Genomic DNA, 21,458 nt, shown 5'->3' with positions numbered 1-21,458 from the left:
ATGATCTCTGACTGTGCTATTACTGTATTCTTGCTGTTTCTGAAATCATATCTCAGTGAGCTAGTGTTTCCAATACTAGAGAGTGCATGAAAACAACAGGAGGGAGAGCTTGTCAATGGAGCAAGATTTGTAGGTGGCCGTTTCATCAATTCCTCCCAGGATCAACAGACTGCACACACTGGCAAACCCAGGCCTCCCACTAACCAGGTAAATTGCAATTTTCTCCACTTTGTGTTTTGCTCTGATCCATTGAGTTTCAATTAGGTATCGATTCACTTACTTCATAAAAAATATTCTTTTAAACAAAGTGTTACAAAAATGAAATGTCTTCTGCAAAAGTTAAACTCGGAACTGACTGCAACATGTGGAACAGATTAAAGTCTGTAAATAGTTAAAAATAGTTGAATTGAGCAGACATTAATAATGTTTTGGTGCTCATAGTTGAAGATGGTGTATTTTTTCAGAGCTTTTGATTCTCCTGTATCTTGTGTATGCACTATGTTGCAAACCTCTCCAGTAAGACAATAACTATTATAAATTTAAGTAATGGGCAATTAATTTGGCTGAAAAAGTGGGTGTACTATGGAATTGTTTGTCTCACTGAAGTGTGCTGAGTTGTTGAAAGAGTTGGGAATAAATGCCCTAACATATAGTGCAGCCACACAGTACGCCTGTGGGAGAATGGATCTGGTACCCTGGCTCTTGGAAACTAAACAATTCAAATTCTGGCTTTCATTCCCAAATATTTATCAACTCAATGACCCCATTCCAGAGGGATTAAAGCCATTGTTTTTAATCAATTAAATATTGCGTTAACATAATTAAATAGCACTAATCCGTTATGACAAGTGCATATCCCATGCAGTCAGGTTATATATCTGGTAACATGCAGGGCTTGTTGGCTCACACTCAATCAATTCCTCAATCAAATTTTCAAAATAAGATGATTGTTGAGCAAGCACACTGAGGTGAGGAGAGAGTTTGACTCCTTTAGCCAGTGCAGGAATTGAACCCATATGGTTAGCAACACTCTGCATTGAAACACTGCTGAGAGTGTGTTGCTGGAAAAGCACAGCAGGTCAGGCAGCATCCAAGGAGCAGGAGCATTGATGTTTCGGGCCAGAGCCCTTCATCAGGAATGAGAATTGAAAAATAGCTGTCCAGCCAACTGATCTAATTGAACACACTTTTAAGGTTGCAGGAACATTTACACTGAATCAGGCTTAATGTCCAGGACAGAATGATGAGGTGAAAGTTTCTTCTGACTGGTGTATTGACCCATCCTGTATCAGTCCTGGGAGTGTGTAATGGGGAGAGTGTAGTGGTGCTTTACTCTTTTCAAAGAATAAATAGCAAAATCAGCTTTATAAATGGAGACAAGCAATCCAGAATTGAAAAAAAACATGGAAAGCCTTGCCTCCCATTATCCTTAGAGTCATAGAGTTAAACGGCATGGAAACAGGTCTTTCAGCTCAAACCGGTCCATGTTGGTCCATGGTGCCCAGTCAGTTAGTTCCAATTGTTTGCATTTGGTCCATATCCCTCTAAACCTTTCCCATCCATGTACCTATCCAAATGTTTTTTTATAAATATTGCTATTGTACCTACCTCATCCACTTTCTCTGGCATCCCATTCTATATACACACCACTCTCTGCATGAAGAAGTTGCCTCTCAGGTCGTATTTAAATCTTTCCTCTCTCACTTTAAACCTATGCCTTCTAATTTTCAATTCCCCATACCTGAGAAAAAGATTATATGCATTCATCCTACCAATGCTCCTCATGATTTTATACACCTCAATGAGGTTACCCCTCCTTCTCCTACATTTCAAGGAATAAAGTCCTATCCTGGCCAACCTCTCCCTATAATTCAGGCCTACTTGTCCTGGCAACATCCTCGTAAATTTTCTTTGCTCTTTTTCCAGTTTAACAATGTCTTTCCTATAATAGGGTGACCAAAACAGTACAAAATACTCCAAGTACAGCCTCACCAATGACTTATACAACTGTAATATAATGCCCTACCTCCTATACTTAATGCCTTCTTCACCACCCTGATTATCCATGATGCTGCTTTCAAAGAACTATGTACTTGTACTCCTAGGTCCCTCTGTTCCACAATACTCCTCAGGACCTTGTTTTAGGAAAGGAAATATGTTGGCCTTACTGGCCAAATGTGACTTCAGATTCACAGCAACGTGGTTGTTCTTAACTGCTATTGAAAATGGCCGTGGAAGCCACTCAGCCTTATCAGAGCACTGTTCAGTGGAGGCTGGGTTTTGGTTAGAGAGTTGTTTTGAAGCAGATTGGTGCCAATGGCAATAAACTGGATAGAATTGAGACTTGCCTTCTAGCTGTACCCATAGCAGAGATTGTGATGTTATTACCCAGACTTCCCTTTGAACAGAGAACTGAACAAAATAAAGAAATTCTTTCTTCTTTTAAGAAAATATTTTAATTTGACTTCCTTCAGTCCAAACTGGATGAGCTTATATTTCTCTATGTTAAACTTCATCTGATCTGATCTATTTATGTCTCTTTGTAACGTCCTGTTGCTCCTTATCCAGTTGGAGGTGGGAATCAAAAGCAGGTTTTGATTCTGGGTCATGAAGCTGCCCCAGCTGCAAATTCACCCTCTCGCATGATCTTCATTGGGTTGGGGTTTGAACAACTCGAGAAATGGATCTTCCACCCAATTAAGGCCCAGGAAGCTGGCATTCAGGTAGTACACCAAGGAATGAGGCCACATTCAATCCCAAATTAACAGCTGTTGCTGTGGTTGCCATCTCAGTGTCTTCATCTTCAAAGTGTGCATGACAGATAGAGAACTGGGACCATGGGATAGGGTCAGGAATGGTTGCTTATGAAAACATAATAGTTGCTCAGTCGTTGTTTTTGTCCAAACTTTCACTTTTCTACATCAAAGAAGGTCAGTGCCACTGTCCGCATTGCAGCCAGGCCGTAGCTGGGCAGCCTCAGAGAGTTCTGACCGGAAATCTGTAGAAAGTCAGAAGACAAGGGTCCCTAATGATCTCAACATCCCCAGTAAACAAAGTAGGGATCTGATAATGTATCAGGGTGTAAAGGTCTGAAAGGGTTAGTACTGAGCAGTGCTTTAAGCAACACCCACAATAATTATGTCATATGGACTTAGGACTTTGACCGAGTAAAAGTGGTGAAGTGGATCTGCCTTGGTGTCTCTGTTATGATGTCTGTTATATTACTGTAACTTGTGTAGTGTTGCAGGTGTGTTGGTTAGATCGGTGGCTAGATGGCTGGTTTGTGATTTTCAATTCCAGCATAAACAGAGATTACCATGAAAGACTGTCCTTCTCAAACTCTCCCGTCAACATATGTGGTGACCCTTAAACCACTACCTGTCATCTCTCTAATGAGAGAGCAGCCCTATGGTCCATTAGAATTCTACCAACTTTGTCTTTATCATACAATAATGTACATACTGTTTCAGTCAAGCTTCTCTTCTTTCATCTACAAATAGTTTTCTTTTAACACATTAGATCAAGCAGACCCTGTAGATCCCTACCAGGATAGACAGAGAGTCATAGAGTCATAGAGTCAGAGATGTACAGCACGGAAACAGACCCTTCGATCTAACCCGTCCATGCCGACCAGATGTTCCAACCCAATCTAATCCCACCTGCCAGCACCCGGCCCATATCCCTCCAACTCATTCCTATTCATATACCCATCCAAATGCCTCTTAAATGACACCTTGCAAAATGTCCATATTACAGAGGAGGAAGTGCTGGATGTCTTGAAATGCATAAAGGTGGATAAATCCCCAGGACCTGATCAGGTGTACTCTATAACTCTGTGGGAAGCTAGGGAAGTGTTTGCTGGGCCTCTTGCTGAGATATTTGTATCATCGATAGTCACAGGTGAGGTGCCAAAAGACTGGAGGTTGGCTAACATGGTGCCACTGTTTAAAAAGGGTGGTAAGGGAAAGCCAGGGAACTATAGACTGGTGAGGCTGATGTCAGTGGTGGGCAAGTTGTTGGAGGGAATCCTGAGGGACAGAATGTACATGTATTTGGAGAGGCAAGGACTGATTAGGGATAGTCAACATGGCTTTGTGCGTGGGAAATCATGTCCCACAAACTTGATTGAGTGTTTTGTAGAAGTAACAAAGAGGTTTGATGAGGGCAGAGAAGTAGATGTGATCTATATGGACTTCAGTAAGGCGTTTGACAAGGTTCCCCATGGGAGACTGGTTAGCAAGGTTAGATCTCACGGAATACAGGGAGAACTAGCCATATAGATACAGAACTGGCTTAAAGGTAGAAGACAGTGGGTGGTGGTGGAGGGTTATTTTTCAGACTGGAGGCCTGTGACCAGTGGAGTGCCACAAGGATCGGTGCTGGGTCCTCTACTTTTTGTCATTTACATAAATGATTTGGATGCAAGCATAAGAGGTACAGTTAGTAACTTTGCAGATGACACCAAAATTGGAGGTGTATTGGACAGCGAAGAGGGTTACCTCAGATTACAACAGGATCTGGACCAGATGGGCCAATGGGCCAAAAAGTGGCAGATGGAGTTTAATTCAGATAAAAGTTCAGCAACACTCCCTAGGACCTTACCATTATGTGTATAAGTCCTGCTAAGATTTAGTTTCCTAAAATGAAGCACCTTATATTTATTTAAATTAAACTCCATCTACCACTTCTCAGCTCATTGGCCCATCTGATCAAGATCCTGTTGTAATCTGAGGTAACCACCATCGCTGTCCACTACACCTCCAATTTTGGTATCATCTGCAAACTTACTAACTGTACCTCTTATGTGCAAACTTACTAACTGTACCTCTTATGCTCACATCCAAATCATTTATATAAATGACAAAAGGTAATGGACCCAGCACCGATCCTTGTGGCACTCCACTGGTCACAGGCCTCCAATCTGAAAAACAACCCTCCACCACCACTCTATGTCTTCTACCTTTGAGCCAGTCCATTGGACTTTGGTAAATAGCATCCCTGCCTTTTGGCCAGATCTTCTGACTCCCATTCCAGGATTTACTGGCCACAGTAAAATTGTTCATGTTGGTAACAGTCTGCTCATCCTAGAAACATTTCCCAACTATTCCCCAAATGGAAAAAAAATGTGAGATCAGCGAACAATTAACTGAACCATTTCACAAGGTTACCTTCAGTTTCAGCACAGTACTTTAACAGTATTTAATTGGTGTAAAAAGCTGTGAAACATGAAACATTCCTATTAGCATCTGTAGGATCTGGTTTTCAAATGAAATGGTTTGTGTAGTATTGGGAATATTCCAGCAGATGGCGATGTTTTGCCCAAATTAGGAGGAATGTAGGGAATGAAGAACACAGAACATATGCATAGAATATAGAAAAGTACAGCACAGAACAGGCCCTTTGGCCCATGATGTTGTGCCGAGGTTTAATCCTAATGTGAAATATAATAATCTAACCTATGCACCCCTCAACTCACTGCTATCCATGTTCATGTCCAGCAGTTGCTTAAATGTCCCAAATGACTCTGCTTCCACCACCACAGCTGGCAACGCATTCCATGCATTCACAACTCTCTGCGTAAAGAACCTACCTCTGACACCTCCTTTATACCTTCTTCCTAATATCTTCAAACTATGACTCCTCGCACCAGTCAGTCCTGCCCTGGGGAAAAGTCTCTGGCTATTGACTGTATCTATTCCACTCATTATCTTGTATACCTCAATCAGGTCTCCTCTCTTCCTCCTTCTCTCCAGAGAGAAAAATCCAAGCTTATTCAACATTTGGGTGGCACGGTGGCACAGTGGTTAGCGCTGCTGCCTCACAGCGCCAGAGACCCGGGTTCAATTCCCGACTCAGGCGACTGACTGTGTGGAGTTTGCACATTCTCCCCGTGTCCGCATGGGTTTCCTCCGGGTGCTCCAGTTTCCTCCCACAGTCACAAAGATGTGCACATCAGGTGAATTGGCCATGCTAAATTGCCCGTAGTGTTAGGTAAAGGGGTAAATGTATGGGAATGGGTGGGTTACGCTTCGGCGGGTCAGTGTGGACTTGTTGGGCTGAAGGGCCTGTTTCCACACTGTAAGTAATCTAATCTAAAAAATTTCTTCATAGGGCAAGCCCTCCTGTCTAGGCAGCATCCTGCTAAATCTTCTTTGCACCCTCTCCAAAGCCTCTGTATCTTTCCTATAGTAGGGCGATCAGCACTGGACATAGTACTCTAAGTGGGTAAAAACAATGACTGCAGATGCTGGAAACCAGATTTTGGATTAGTGGTGCTGGAAGAGCACAGCAGTTCAGGCAGCAACCGAGGAGCAGCAAAATAGACGTTTTGGACAAAAACCCTTCATCAGGAATAAAGGCAGGGAGCCTGAAGCGTGGAGAGATAAGCTAGAGGAGGGTGGGGGTGGGGAGAAAGTAGCATGGAGTACAATAGGTGAAGCAAATGTGGCTGTGGTAGCGAGTTTGTTTCATGACCTGGTTGAAGAGCTTCAGGGCAGAAGAAATGACCTGGGAGTTGCAGTGGGAGAGGGACTCCCTGAGATTCTTGTAGCGAGAGGAGGAAAACATCTTCAAGGCAGGCATCCTTGCAAGAGGATTCGCAGTAGGGTTAAAATCAACTAGGCAAAAACAATGACTGCAGATGCTGGAAACCAGATTTTGGAGTATTCTAAGTGTAGTCTCACCAGGGACTTGTAGAGCTGCAGCAAAACCTCGCGGCTCGATCCCCTTGTTAATGAAAGCCAAAAATCATATGCTTTCTTAACAACCCGATCCACTTGGGTAGCAACTTTGAGGGATCTATGTACTTGCACATCCAGATCCTTCTGTTCCTCCACACTGCCATGAATCCTGTCTTTAATCCTATATTCAGCATTTGAATTCGACCTTCCAAAATGCATCACTTCACATTTATCCAGGCTGAACACTATCTGCCATTTCTCAGCCCAGCTCTGCATCCTGTCAATGTCACGCTGCAACCTGCAGTAGTCCTCGATACTATTGACCACATCTCCAACATTTGTGTCATCTGCAATTTACTAACCCACCCCTCAACCTCCTCATCCAAATCATTTATAAAAACTACAAAGAGCACAGGCCCAAGAAAAGAGCCCTACGGGACCCCACTCAATGCTGACTTCCAGGCAGAATACTTTCCATCTACAACTACTCTCAGCCTTCTGTCGGCCAGCCAATTCTGAATCCAGATAGCCTAATCTCCCTGTATCCCATACTTCCTGACTTTATGAATGAGCCTACCATGGAGAGCCTTATCAAATGCCTTGCTGAAGTCCAAATACACCACATCCACTGCTTGACCGTCATTGACCTGTCTTGACACCACGTCAAAGAACTCAATAAGATTTGTGAGGCATGACCTGCCCCTCACAAAGCCATGCTGACTGCCTTTAATGACACTATGCTTTACCAAATAGTCATAAATCCTATCCCTCAGAATTCTTTCCAAAACTTTGCTGATCACAGACATATGACTGACTGGTCTGTAATTGCCAGGGGATTTACCTATTACCCTTCTTGAAAAGAGGAATAACATTTGCCTCCTTCCAATCCTCCGATACGACTCCTGTGGAGAGTGTGGAGGCAAATATCCTCTCCAGTGGCTTAGCAACCTCCTTTCTCGCTTCCCGGAGCAGCCAAGGATAAATCTGGTCTGGTCCTGGGGACTGATAAATCCTAATGTTTTCCAAAATGTCCAGCACATCAACGTCATCAATCTTGATCTGGTCAAGACTGTATTCCGGCTCCTCAAAGTTTTCATTCACAACAAGGTCCCTTTCCTTGGTGAAAACCGAAGCAAAAAACTCATTGAGGGCTTCCCCTATCTGCTCAGATAGGGGAAGGTCAATTTCCTGAAAACAAGTGGTAGGTGTGGAACTCTCATGCAAACCTTCCTGCATGATCCACAAACTCTTTGCTTTAAGATAGGAATATTGAAGGGTAATAAGAAGAATGGGGTTAGGCTGACTGTGATATTAAAGAGAGATGGAAAGTGCTGGAGAAATTCGGCACCGTTGAAACAGAGTTAATGTTTCAAATCCATAATTACTCTTCAAGAAGTTGTTTCTCTCCCTAGATGGTGCCAGACCTTTGAGTTTCTTCAGCACTTTCTGTTTTTATTATAGGTCTCTATCACCCACTGTATTTTGTTTTTAATTTGGTATATTAAAGGGTAGGGAGAATGAGCAGAGGAGTGGGATTAAACTTGATGGGTTACGAAAGGCTGTGGGGAATAGAATTAGTTGGCCTGGTATGAACTAGAAGGACTGAATGGCCTCTTTCTTTGTATTAATGACAGCCTCCATGGAGAAGGTGGTCATTTGAAATTTGTTAAGCTGAATGGCCTGTTTTGGTGCTGGAGCAATTAGTTTTACTGTGGTTACAGACAGGAATATGAGGCAGAGATGTTGCTGTTGATCTCCCATGAATACTTGGGAAAAATCCTCAAGTGGCAGCAATTATGATCATCACTGAGTTCCAGTAAAGTCCTGAAGAAATTTTACGCTATCTGCAAAATGTCAATCAGAAACATTCTGTCATTTCACCTGCAACCGTTTTAATTTAATCTTGTTCAGTAAATTATGATTGCGCCTTGTAAATCCATCCCTGTTGTGGATTGGGCACTATCGGGGGTGCCCTGGTTAACTTTCAGCATATAGCTCATCATTAACATTACATTCCAACAAATGTTGGCCATCTGCTTAATTCATTCACTCTTTTCCTGATGATATAAATTATTTCCATCTGACTCCTGTGCGTGTACGAAATCTCCACTCTGCAAAGTAGATTTATTTCCAATCACCATTTGTTAAATCTCCTTCCTTACAGCCGTTGTGGTCGGAAGCTGATTTAAGCCTGATTATAGTTGGGGCAGAGTGGGACTGATGTATTGCCCCGTGCTCCATTGATCTACTTTCTGCACAACTGTCTCTGTCAGGCTGCTGCCATCTCTTTTTTTTATTTTCCTCCCGTGTAATGTGTGTCGGCACCCATTGGTTGAGTACAAGTGAAAACTGAGCCCACCTTGAAGATGCAGGTCCAATGGGAGCAAGTAGAGCCGGCTGTTAAAGAGGAAAGATGCTGACAAACTCCTTGAAACAAACAAGTGGCTCCTTGAAACGCACCTCCATTAAACGTACGATATCTGGGTCACAGAAGGTGAGTAACACGGTGGTAGTCACAGTCCAAGCTGTTGATTCATCTTCATCATCCTGTGTATAAACAGTGCTTAACCTATCAATCAAGTGTAGAACCGAGCTTAAGGAGACCATTACAGGGGAGGGGTCTAGATCCATCCATTTTATAATTTGAGACAGATTTAAAGACTTAAATTTTCCTCCAGTTTGTGTCTGATTAAGGGACAGGTTTTGTTATGATAACTGCATCATACATGCCCTTTTACGTTTATTACATGTGTAAGTGTAACATTGACTTAAAATTAAACTGAGCATGTTTATTTCCCAATCTCCTCACTCTTACTGGGTCTGATTTCCAGGTCACCTAATATTCTCTTGTGCTTTGTACAGTTATGCCAAGGAAGTGATCGGTAACAGGCTATTTGACAGTTGAGGATATCACTGACTATCTAATTCTATCCACATCCAATTCTCCACATTTCCAGCAAAGCTGACTGACAAAGTTCAAAGTGTGAACATCCAGGTGATTATTGGGAGGGGGAAAGACAGAAACACTGAAGGCATTCCAGTGACCTTATGCCAAATAAGCAGAGGCTAGTGTTCGCTGGCCCTTTTGGGGGATGGTTGTGTAGATATTGGATGGGGAGGTGTGTGTATGTATATATTGCACGGTGGGAGTGGGGAATGTGGTGTTGGTGGTCAAGAGACCTCATAGGGGTGATTGTACAATGGTAATGTTACTGGATAATTGATTCAAAGGCCTGGACTAATATACTGGAGAAATTAATTCAAATCTCATCACAGAACCTGTGGAATTTTATTTCATTAAAAATCTGGAATAAATAAAAACTTGTTACATAGCATGGATTGTCATAAAAACCCATCTGATTCATGAACATCCTTAAGGAAGGAAACCTGTCATCCTTACCTAGTGTGGCCTCCATATGACTCCAGGTCAATATGGTGAACTTCTATCTGCCCTCTGAAATGGCCTGAATAAACCACTCAATTAACAGGGAAATTAGGAACAGGACACAAATACTGGCCTTGACAGTGACACTTGCATCTCAAGAATGGATTTTTAAAAATGTTTGTTTCGGGTGGCAGTGAGGAACTGGGGTTATGATGGTTGAGGAATGTGCTGTTGGACTGGGGGATGGCATGTAAGAGATTGATGCATGTTCTATATACCCCAAGATCACAACTTCCAACCTTCATGCAGTACATTTTCAATTACCTGCCTCTGTGTTGTGTTTTCACGATTACGTGAACAGTACGGAGAACTCCTGGCATTTGTAACTTACAGCAAACTAAAAGAATGAGAAACTCTTCACAAACAAGATATGAGCAATAATGAGATCAAAACAAGAAAAACACTAAACTGAAAAGAACATTGACAAATTGTCTTCCTTTACAACTGAAACCGTGTGCTGGGAATAGTCAGTTTTCTGATTTTGGCATGGATTTATGACAGTATGTCCTATGATGGCAATTCTTTGTGAGTAATTCTGAACACAAATTTATGTGTTTGAACACATTCCCCTTTAACGTGTTGTCAGTACAGGGGTTAAAGACATTAGTCATTGTCCAAGCAATTTAATCAAATCTCATTTAAAACTATTTGGATTCTGGAACTGCTTTCTGATATCGATCAGGGAATATTTAACTCTAAGCATGATAAGTCCTAGAATGTTTAGAATGACAGGAATCTGACCATGAAATGTGGAATACTTAATGATCAACACTACGTTAGGGTGAAATATTAAAACCATTTGTGACCACAGCATTTTGGGAGGTTCTCATTCTTCACCTTGGGATACTGCTCACCCATGAGCTGACTTGCTGATCTTGATGCAGGGCTTTACGAAGTATTGAGCAGAGGCCACTGTAGAACTGCCACAGGGAGACAGGACAGGACCACTCAGTCATTTTGGCCATTGGTTAGAACAGACTAGAAATAAATTGGGAACAGTCACTGATGTGGCATCTTAGTTGTGGTCAATATGTGGACTAGGCAAGTTATAAGCAGTGTGGAGCATTCATCGAGACTTGTGTTCCAGAATTATAACGGACACATTTATAGGAAGCAAATGTTAGAGGTTAATTCATCAAATGAACAAATGAGATGTTTATTTTTTAAAAAAAGATGCCTGATCTCAAATTCATTCATGTAGCATTATACAATGACATGACAGTAAGTGGCCATTTACCCATGGGGCTTTGCTGACTTATTGAAGGAGTTATCCATTTGGTTACCTTCTCTTCATCTCTTCCCATTATTGTGCACATTTTTAACTTTTAAAGGATTTATTCAATTCATTGGTGAAAGACGCAATTAATCTATTTCTACAAGCATTTTTAATGAATTTCTGAATGAGCAAATTATTCAAACAGATTTTATCCTTTTGTCTTCAACATCTTATATCAATGTCCTGTATCCCAGTGAGAGTCAGCATCTCCAGGAACTTGCAATTATGATGCAATTAGACAAGATTTGGGATGCAGAGGATGGTGAAAGAAACTGCAGGGATTGGGCACAATTAAAATGTGGAGCTTATTCAAGGAACAACTACTGCATGTCCTTGATAAGTGTGTACATCAGGCAGGGAGGAAGTGCTCGAGTGAGGGAACCGTGGTTTACTGAAGAAGTTGACTCTCTTGTCAAGAGGAAGACAGGAGCTTATGTAAAGATGAGACATGAAGGCTCAGGTAGGGTGCTTGAGAGTTACAAGTTAGCTAGGAAAGACCCAAAGAGAGAGCTAAGAAGAGCCAGGAGGTGACATGAGAAGTCATTGGCAGGTAAAATCAAGGTAAACCCTAAAGCTTTCTATTGGTATGTCAGGAATAAAAGAATGACTAGAGTAAGATTAGGGCCAATCAAAGACAGTAGTGGGAAGTTGTGCATGGAGTCTGAGGAGATAGGAGAAGTGTTAAATGAAAATATTTGGTCAGTATTCACACTGGAAAAAGACAATGTTGTCGAGGAGTATATTGAGATAAAGGCTACTAGACTAGATGGGATTGAGGTTCACAAGGAGGAGGTGTTAGCAATTCTGGAAAGTGTGAAAATAGCTAAGTCCCCTGGGCCAGATGGGTTTTTTTTTAGATTTCCCTACAGTGTGGAAACAGGCTCTTCAGCCCAACCAGTCCACACCGACCCTCCGAAGAGTAACCCACCCAGACCCAACTCCCTCTGACTAATGCACCTAACACTATGGGCAATTTAGCATGGCCAATTCACCTGACCTACACATCTTTGGACTGTGGGGGGAAACCGGAGCACCCGGAGTATTGCAGAGCCTTTGGCTTTGATCTTTATGTTATCATTGTGTACAGGAATAGTGCCAAAAGATTGGAGGATAGCAAATGTTGTCCCCTTGTTCAACAATAGGAGTAGAGACAACCGTGGTAATTATAGACCAGTGAGTCTTACTTCAATTGTGGGTAAAGTGTTGCAAAAGGTTGCAAGAGAGAGGACTTATAACCAACTAGAGAGAAATAAATTAATTAGCAATAGTCAACACGGTTTTGTGAAGGGTAGGTCGTGCCTCCCAAACCTTATTGAGTTCTTTGAGAAGGTGACCAAACAGGTGTTTGAGGATAAAGTGGTTGATGTGCTGTATATGGATTTCAATAAAGCATTTGATAAGATGCCCCACGGTAGGCTGATGCAGAAAATACAGAGGCATGGGATTGAAGGTAATTTAGCGGTTGGATCAGAAATTGGCTAGCTGAAAGAAGACAGAGGATAGTGGTTGATGGGAAATGTTCCTGGAGTTCAGTAACTAGTGGTGTACCACAAGGATCTGTTTTGAGGCCACTGCTGTTTGTCATTTTCATAAATGACCTGGATAGGGCTTAGAAAGATGGGCTAATAAATTTGCGGATGACACTAAGGTCAATATGCATTAGACAGATTAATTGTGATTATTTTTCAGTGACCTCTTTTTACAAGCCTGTCAGTAATTCCTCATCTAGAGAGAATGTAGAACTATAGTTTTCACCTGGGTCTTTGGAACATTTGCACAGTTGTTCCAATTATGGCGAATCAGTTGAACATGAACTTGGGCTCCTCGAGTTGAAAAGTGAGTTTGAATTTTGAGGACTTTCTCCTGTGGCTGGCCAATCATTGCAGCAGCTAAGGATCAGGAGTGTGGATGTGGGGTGAAAGGATCCTTTTGCACGGTGGTGATGGGTTCTTATCAACAAATGTCTCATCTCACATGTGAAGTAAAATCTTCAGGCCAAGAGGATGTCATGAAGCCACAGGGGGATTTACCTTTCAGCTCAACTCATGAGCCAAACAAAACAGCTTCTTCAATTCCTGGTCACATGAGCTGCTGCTTAAATGGCTACACTTGACTCACAGAGTTCAAAAGTCACCTCACTGGCATGTAGAATTGCAAGAAAACAACAGGAACCTGATCATGGGACCGGATCACTAAATTGAACAAGACACTGAAGTTACAAAGTATTCTAACTTCATTGTAACTACATTGTTAGTGAACTGAAGAAATTCCCAAGAACTAAAGGTGAGAAAGTTGAAGAAATGGAAGACTTGGTCTACTTTATAACAGAGGTCGTTCCCCAGTCTGAAATGTAACTTCACCAACATTTCATTGTCAAGGTAGAATTATGATGCATATTTAAATTTTACTTTCTGATTTTGTGTTTCCATTCTTGGAACATTGCTTTACTTAGACCGATCCGTGTGCAATTCTGGTTTAAATGAGTTGGACTCATGACTGGCAGCTAACTTTGTGGTAGGGCCAGACTCCTTTTGAGTTGAAAAACTGATGATTAAGTTTAGTCGCTAGAGTGCCAGGTTTCCAGGAACTGCTGGCTAGAGGCAGGGACTGTCTGTAATGGTAGGTGCCAGAGCCACCAGGGAAAGCTGAGGCAGTTATGACATCCAGGTGTGTGAGTTTACAGATTTCCTTGTAGTTTTGGACAGTGAAAAATCTCCTGAAACTACACAGAAACCTTGGACTTCACCTACACCCATGTGATTTCCATCAATTCCTCCTCGGTGTTAAGAAATTCCCCTTGGGGGCGGTGGGTTTGGAATAATAGAGCCACAGAACAAAACTCTGGTTTCAATATTAATAAAAATGCCTTTTGAATTTAATTTCAATCCTTGATTTATGGTTAAACTTGTCATAAGTTTGTGTCAGTGTGTCTCTCAAATATTAAGCTAAAGGACTTAATTTTGCAGGAAATGGATAGATGCAGCATTAGGGAGACAAAATTCTCCCAAATCTCACTCTCCATCTGATTCAACTTGACAAAACTTTATTGCCTGTTTCCAAGTCAACACAAAGTCCCATTTACATACCATCCCTGTGCTTACTGACCTATATGGGCTCTTTGAGATCAAATCCCTCAATGGTCTTGCCCCTCTTTACCTCTCCTCCAGCCCCACAACCATCCAAGGTGACTGATTTATAATTTTCAGCTTGCCACCAATGCTAGCTGTGCCGTGAGCTTCCTAGTCCTTTTGCTTTGAAATTCCCTCCCTAAATCTCCCTATTGCTCTTCCGCCTCCTTCAGGAGGATCTTTAAAAGCCATTTCTTTGACCAAGCTTTCAGTCACCTCTAATAATCGTTTCAATGGTGCAGTGTCAGCTTTTATCTAGCATGCTATTGTTAAACACCTTGAGATATTTAATTATGTTACTAATGTTGTATGAATGCAAGGTATCAGAGTACAAGAGTCCACATTTTCTCAAATGAGATTCCATTTTTTTTGTTAGCAACAGAACAATAGGCAATGGGCTGAAGGGGTGAGAGTGTATGCTCCTTCACTGACATCTGATTGTGAAAACTGCAATACAACATAAATTTGTTTTTTATCTCTAGATTATATCCTTGAATTTAATTTGAATTTAAAATTTGAATTTAAAAAATCTTATTTCTAACTCCAGGGTCACAAAGCTTGGATCGAGAAACATTTCCAGAAACGTGACTGTATTTGTGTTATTCCAAACCCCAAAGATCCACAAAGGTAACAGTACAGTTCTGAAGAGCTGGGCATTCAATGTTATGAGGTTTCAAGGTTAAATGCAAGTTGTGTTGGTGACTTAGTGTCTCCTTTGGATGTGATAATTCAGCTCCCTCTTTTTCCAAGGTGCGGCTGTGGTCAGCTGATTGGCCAACATGTCACTATTGCTCCAACTGCTCCATCCAATGACACAGGAGAGGAGGAGAAGCAGGTGGTTCAGCCCGAGAAATGGACACCCCAGAAGCACACTCAGGCTAGTCCCACTGATGCTTACGGAGCCATGGAATTTCAAGGTGGTGGGCACACGAGCAAAGCCATGGTAAGGACCAACACCAAATTGTACATTATGAATTTCATGTGATATTGACCCAAATCAACACCAAAATCTTTCTTTGCATTCCATCTTGGAGACACTGGATTTGGCTGTACCTTCCCAAAGTGTTTGATCTAAGCATTAGACTTGGTACAATGTAAATAAATATTCATGAAGATAATTAAATACATGAATCTGATCCTAATGATTATGGATCTGTTGTTCACTGTCTGGGAATAAGACCATAAGACATAGGAGTGGAAGTAAGGCCATTCGGCCCATCGAGTCCACTCCGCCATTCAATCATGGCTGATGGGCATTTCAACTCCACTTACCCGCATTCTCCCCGTAGCCCTTAATTCCTTGTGACATCAAGAATTTATCAATCTCTGCCTTGAAGACATTTAGCGTCCCGGCCTCCACTACACTCTGCAGCACTTTCCAAGCCATGTATTATCTTGTAAGTTTCTATTAGATCTCGCCTTAATCTTCTAAACTCCAATGAATACAATCCCAGGATCCTCAGCCGTTCCTCATATGTTAGACCTACCATTCCAGGGATCATCCATGTGAATCTCTGCTGGACACGCTCCAGTGCCAGTATGTCCTTCATGAGGTGTGGGGAACAAAACTAGACACAGTAGTGGGGCCTAACCTGGGCTTTATAAAGTCTCAGTAGCACAACGGTGCTTTTATATTCCAACCCTCTTGAGATAAATGACAACATTGCATTCGCTTTCTTAATCACGGACCTAACCTGCATGTTTACATTTAGAGAATCCTCAACGAGCACTCTCAGATCCCTTTGTACTTTGGCTTTATGAATTTTCTCACCGTTTAGAAAGTAGTCCATGCTTGTATTCTTTTTTCCAAAGTGCAAGACCTCGCATTTGCTCACATTGAATTCCATCAGCCAATTCCTGGACCACTCTCCCAAACTGTCTAGATCTTTCTGCAGCCTTCCCACTTCCTCAGTACTACCTGCCTGTCCACCTAACTTCGTATCATCGCCAAACTTCACTAGATTACCCCGAGTCCCTTCATCCAGATCATTAATATATAACGTGAACTGCTACGTCCCCAACACTGAACCCTGCGGGACACCGCTTGTCACCGGCTGCCAGTCCAAAAAAGAACCTTTTATCCCAACTCTCTGCCTTCTATCAGCCAGCCAATCCTCAATCCATACCAGTAGCTCACCTCGAACACCATGGACCCTCACCTTACTCAGCAGCCTCCCGTGTGGCACCTTATCAAAGGTCTTTTGGAAGTCTAGATAGACCACATCCACTGGGTTTCCCTGGTCTAACCTACTTGTCACCTCTTCAAAGAATTCCAACAGGTTTGTCAGGCATGGCCTCCCCTTACTAAATCCATGTTGACTTGTTCTAATCCGACCCTGCTCTTTCAAGAATTTAGAAACCTCATCCTTAATTATGGATTCTAGAATTTTACCAACAACCAAAGTTAGGCTAATTAGCCTATAATTTTCCAAATTATTCCAAGGAATGAGGAACAGGGCGCTTGGAGTTAGATTGGAATGGTGACTGCTGTGTGTTATGTCACGTCTCACAGCAGTAATGTATTATTGTAAAAGAGATAGAGGGTTTCTCACTTTTTCAGCCCAACCTTCATGCAATAAGAAGGTAAATCTGTCTATTCAAATTAAAGATCTGTACTCCGGTAAATTTATAGTGGCTGGTCATCCAAATGATTTGTGATCCAGAGCTGTTTAGTATTCTAAACAGGATTATTTTATAAGCAATTCATAGAATAGAATTCATAGAATCCCTACACTGTCGAAGCAGGCCATTCAGCCCATCGAGTCTACACCAACCCTCTGAAGAGCATCCCACCTAGACCCACCCCTTCACCTGTAACCCTGCATTTCGCATGGCCAATTCACCCAACCTGCATTTTTTTTACTGGAGAAAACTAGAGCACCCGGAGGAAACCCACACAGACACGGGGAGAATGTGCAAACTCCACACAGATGGTCACCTAAGGCTGAAATCAAACCCAGGTCCCCTGCGCTGTGAGGCAACAGCGCTAACAATTGAGCCACCATGCAGTTCCAACCTTGATGCTTACTGCCATGTTGCCATCGTGATATTTCTTTAAAACATTCATTCATTGATGTGGGTGTTGCTGGCTAGGCCAGTGTTTATTGCCCATCCCTAATTGTCCAGAGAGCAGTTAAGTTTAGCAACATGTTTGTCAGTCTGGAGTCACATGTAGGCCAGACCAGGTAAGGAATGCAATTTCCTTCTCTGAAGGACAATAGTGAACCACAATTGGGTTTTTCCAGCAATCAACAATGGATTCATGGTCATCCATTAAATTCCTAATTCCAGATTTTATTAGATTCAAGTTTCATCATCTTCTCTAGTTGGATTTGAATGTGAGACTCTGGATTAATATTTGAGTAATCATGCCACTAGACTTCTTGACATGACATGGAATGATAGCTGATGATCTTCAACTATCATGATGTGAATCCTGATGTTAGCTCCTATTATACATGCATGAGACATGAGTTACACGATACTGCAGCATTCAATGACGTTTTATCACAGCACTTATATTTACATATGCACTGTACAATCACATGCACGTGCATGTCTCAGTTCAATCCAAGTAACTTGGATGTACTGTAATACACTTCCTTCAGCCCATCATGCTACAAGAGAGCTCAGTAAGATGGAAACTGAAACCTTTGTACCATCTGGCAACATGCTGTGATTCAGTAATGATATGAATAAGTCCCTTAAAGTTTATCACATATCTGCAGTGAAGTAGAACTCGCAATGGGAAGTGAATTTGGGTCACTGAGGTGATGTAGTAGATTGGGCTTTTATGGGGTATTCTGATGGTGTGGATGGGATTGGGGCTGAGGAATTTTATTGCTAGTTCTGTACCAAATTTCTCTTTTAGAAATGTGTTGTTTTCTTTTGTCCGCTTTAATTGTGAGCAAATGGATTGAATTTGTGATGCATCTCATCTTCCTGCAGGGACTTGTGCTGATCTGAAGGTTTATTACCAAAATTCTGTTACAAAAATGTGATTTAAAGCTGATTCCATCATTTAATCCCATTGTGACCCAGATTCACTGTTTCACTCAACTGGAGTGCAGTTATACAAACTGATCTGTATAAAACCAGCTTTTTGAATAATTTGAATGAAGTGTTAGTCAAGGAACCAAGAGAGAAGCAACTGCTGTTCCAGCAAAAATTTCATTTTTAAAGAATGAGAGGCAAATAAAGAGTGTGAGAAAAGGGGGAGCGATAGAGGCCAAAAAATATTTCCGACTGTGTCCCCATAAGAGTCAGCACCTTCAAGAACTGTATCCCAGTGAGCGTCAGCCCCATCAGGAACTGTGTCCCAGTGAGAGTCAGCACATTCAGGAACTACGTCCCAGTGAGAGTCAGCACCTTCAGGAACTGTGTCCCAGTGAGAGTCTGCACCTTCAGGAACTGTGTCCCAGTGAGAGTCTGCACCTTCAGGAACTGTATCCCAGTGAGAGTCAGCCCCTTCAGGAACTGTGTCCCAGTGAGAGTCAGCACCTTCAGGAACTGTGTCCCAGAGAGAGTCAGCACCTTCAAGAACTGTGTCCCAGAGAGAGTCAGCACCTTCAGGAACTGTGTCCCAGTGAGAGTCAGCACCTTCAGGAGCAGTGTCCCAGTGAGAGTCAGCACCTTCAGGAGCAATGTCCCAGTGAGAGCCAGCACCTTCAGGAACTGTGTCCCAGTGAGAGTCAGCACCTTCAGGAACTGTGTCCCAATGAGAGTCTGCCCCTTCAGGAGCTATGTCACAGTGAGAGTCTGCACCTTCAGGAACTATATCCCAGTGAGAGTCAGCACCTTCAGGAACTGTGTCCTATGGAGATTCAGTGACTTTAGATTAGATTGAGATCAAGCTCAATTTGGGCAGGAGGATACATTTCGAGAGCAAGAAGATTTCAGATTCTGTGGTAAATGGATAGGATGATCTGTGATGAAGGTTTAATTTGTAAATTTTGCTCTGCCTCAATCTCCACTTCTGATCCTGCAGTACATTCGTGTTTCCTATGACACCAAGCCTGACCTTCTGCTCCAGCTCATGACCACAGAGTGGGAACTAGAACTTCCGAAGCTTCTCATATCTGTTCATGGCGGACTTCAGAACTTTGAACTTCAACCTAAATTGAAGCAGGTGTTTGGCAAAGGTCTGATCAAAGCAGCAATGACAACAGGAGCCTGGATATTCACAGCTGGAGTCAACACTGGTGAGAGGCCAAACAGAGTGGGACAACAAGAGATAGGGAGTTTCATGGTAGTGGTGAATTGGCGAATATTGTCCATTCAAAAAAATGCTAGTTTAAAAGTAAATTGAAGATTTGCACACCTGAAGCATTTATAACATATGTGAACTAGAGGTGAAATAGAGTTAAATGATTTTAACCTGGTCGTCATTACAGAGACATGGTTACAAGGTGACTAAGGTTGGGAAATAAATATTCTGGGATGCAAAACATTTCAAAGAGGCAGACAGAATGGAAAAGGAAAAGTATTTGTCTTGGATAAAAGATGGCATGAGGACAGTAATGAGAAAGGATCTTGGCTAAGAATCTCAGTACATTTGGAGATTAGAAAAGGAAAGAAAACATGGCTGACACTAGACAAAAGGCCCCGTAATAGCCATTAAACAATTAAACAGAACATTATCCAAATAATTGGTACTTTTAAAAAAAGTCGTGGGGAGTTTTAACTTTCAAATAGACTGGACAAATCAATTAGGCAAAGGTGATCTGGAAGACACCACTCCACATTCCCATCTGTGGCCCGGAGCAGGGCAGGTACCATGGGACTGGGGTATAGCCTGATGTTAAATCGGAATTAAAGTTTTTCCTTGAACTTATTTCACCTCTTATTCCTGCTTGTTCTTTGGAATTTAGCTCATACCTCTGTCACACCTAAAAGCCGGGCAATGATGCATAGCATTGGAGTTAATCTTTACATATTTTCAGAAATTATTATCTACAGAGTTACATGTTACAAAAAGTACAGTTACATAATGTAGTGACACTCAGACTAATGTGCACTCGCCTCACACAATTAAACACAAACAATATACGATTACCATTCCCCGCCTCTGCCTGTAACCTAATCTTGGCCTGTATCCCCACCTCAACCTGTATCCCTCCTCCACCTCAGTCTGTATCTCCCACATCTCCACCTGTATCCCAGCCCCCTCCCCATCACTTCTGCATGTATCCTCACCTCCACCTGTACTCCAAACTTTGCCACCCAAACTCCAATCCTCCCAATTTCCCCACCATCTACCCGACATGCTTCTCTATAGATTCATTGCACACTCACCATATTCTAGCCCTGTCCTACTGTCCCAACAAATTCCCCATTTCCCAGGGCAAGTGGTGAGTAACACTGCTGGGGCTGACAATTACTTCTTGTTGATTTGAAGGTGTGATCCGTCATGTAGGAGATGCCTTGAAAGATCATTCTTCCAAATCGCGTGGAAGGATCTATGCAATTGGATTTGCTCCCTGGGGCATTGTAGAGAACAGAATGGATTTAATTGGGAAAGATGTGAGTATTAAAAGCAGTAATTGTTTCCCCAGATCAGAAACTTCTCAAACTGTGCACATTCCCAAAAGGTAAGATTTATCTGACTTGAAGGCCAGGGGAACCCAAACTCAGGAAGGTCATGGTCTCTTTGAGTTGATTTCTCTCCAGGTAATAATGGAATGTTTTCTCTGACACAGTTTCTGATTCCAGTGAGAGCTCCAGTGTCAGATTTACCTTCTGGGGTGGGTATGTCAGTATTGAGTTGTAGTGGGGCCAGGCACCAATAATCTGTGATTGGACAAAACACCAAAGGTCAGGGAGAGCAGTAATATCAGTGAGGGTCAGGAAGAGGAGAAGGTCACTGAGGGTCAGGAGAGGGGGAAGTCACAGGGTCAGAGGAGAGAAAAGTCACTGAGGATCAGGGGTAT

At 42.2% G+C, this 21,458-nt stretch overlaps 1 protein-coding gene across 7 annotated transcripts in view; it reads left to right on the top strand.

The window, feature by feature from the left end:
• Positions 1–8,615: 8,615 nt before the first annotated feature.
• LOC122542515 (transient receptor potential cation channel subfamily M member 1-like) overlaps positions 8,616–21,458 on the top strand; it is a 74,936-nt gene continuing 62,093 nt past the window's right edge. For 4 of the 7 annotated variants that reach the window (XM_043680332.1, XM_043680330.1, XM_043680331.1 and 1 more), the window contains exons 1-5: positions 8,630–9,174; positions 15,077–15,156; positions 15,280–15,472; positions 19,517–19,730; positions 20,927–21,051. In XM_043680332.1, coding sequence (XP_043536267.1) covers positions 9,094–9,174; positions 15,077–15,156; positions 15,280–15,472; positions 19,517–19,730; positions 20,927–21,051 — 693 coding nt within the window. In that variant the 5' untranslated portion in view covers positions 8,630–9,093. Of the gene's footprint in view, positions 9,175–15,076; positions 15,157–15,279; positions 15,473–19,516; positions 19,731–20,926; positions 21,052–21,458 lie in introns of those variants that run through there. The other 3 variants (XM_043680335.1, XM_043680336.1, XM_043680334.1) reach the window with 2 other exon arrangements.

Source organism: Chiloscyllium plagiosum, chromosome 40, assembly GCF_004010195.1.
Source record: "Chiloscyllium plagiosum isolate BGI_BamShark_2017 chromosome 40, ASM401019v2, whole genome shotgun sequence".
In the NCBI taxonomy this organism is placed as follows: domain Eukaryota; kingdom Metazoa; phylum Chordata; class Chondrichthyes; order Orectolobiformes; family Hemiscylliidae; genus Chiloscyllium; species Chiloscyllium plagiosum.
Note: the sequence above shows the minus strand (reverse complement) of the source record. Positions and strands in the feature narration are given on the sequence as shown.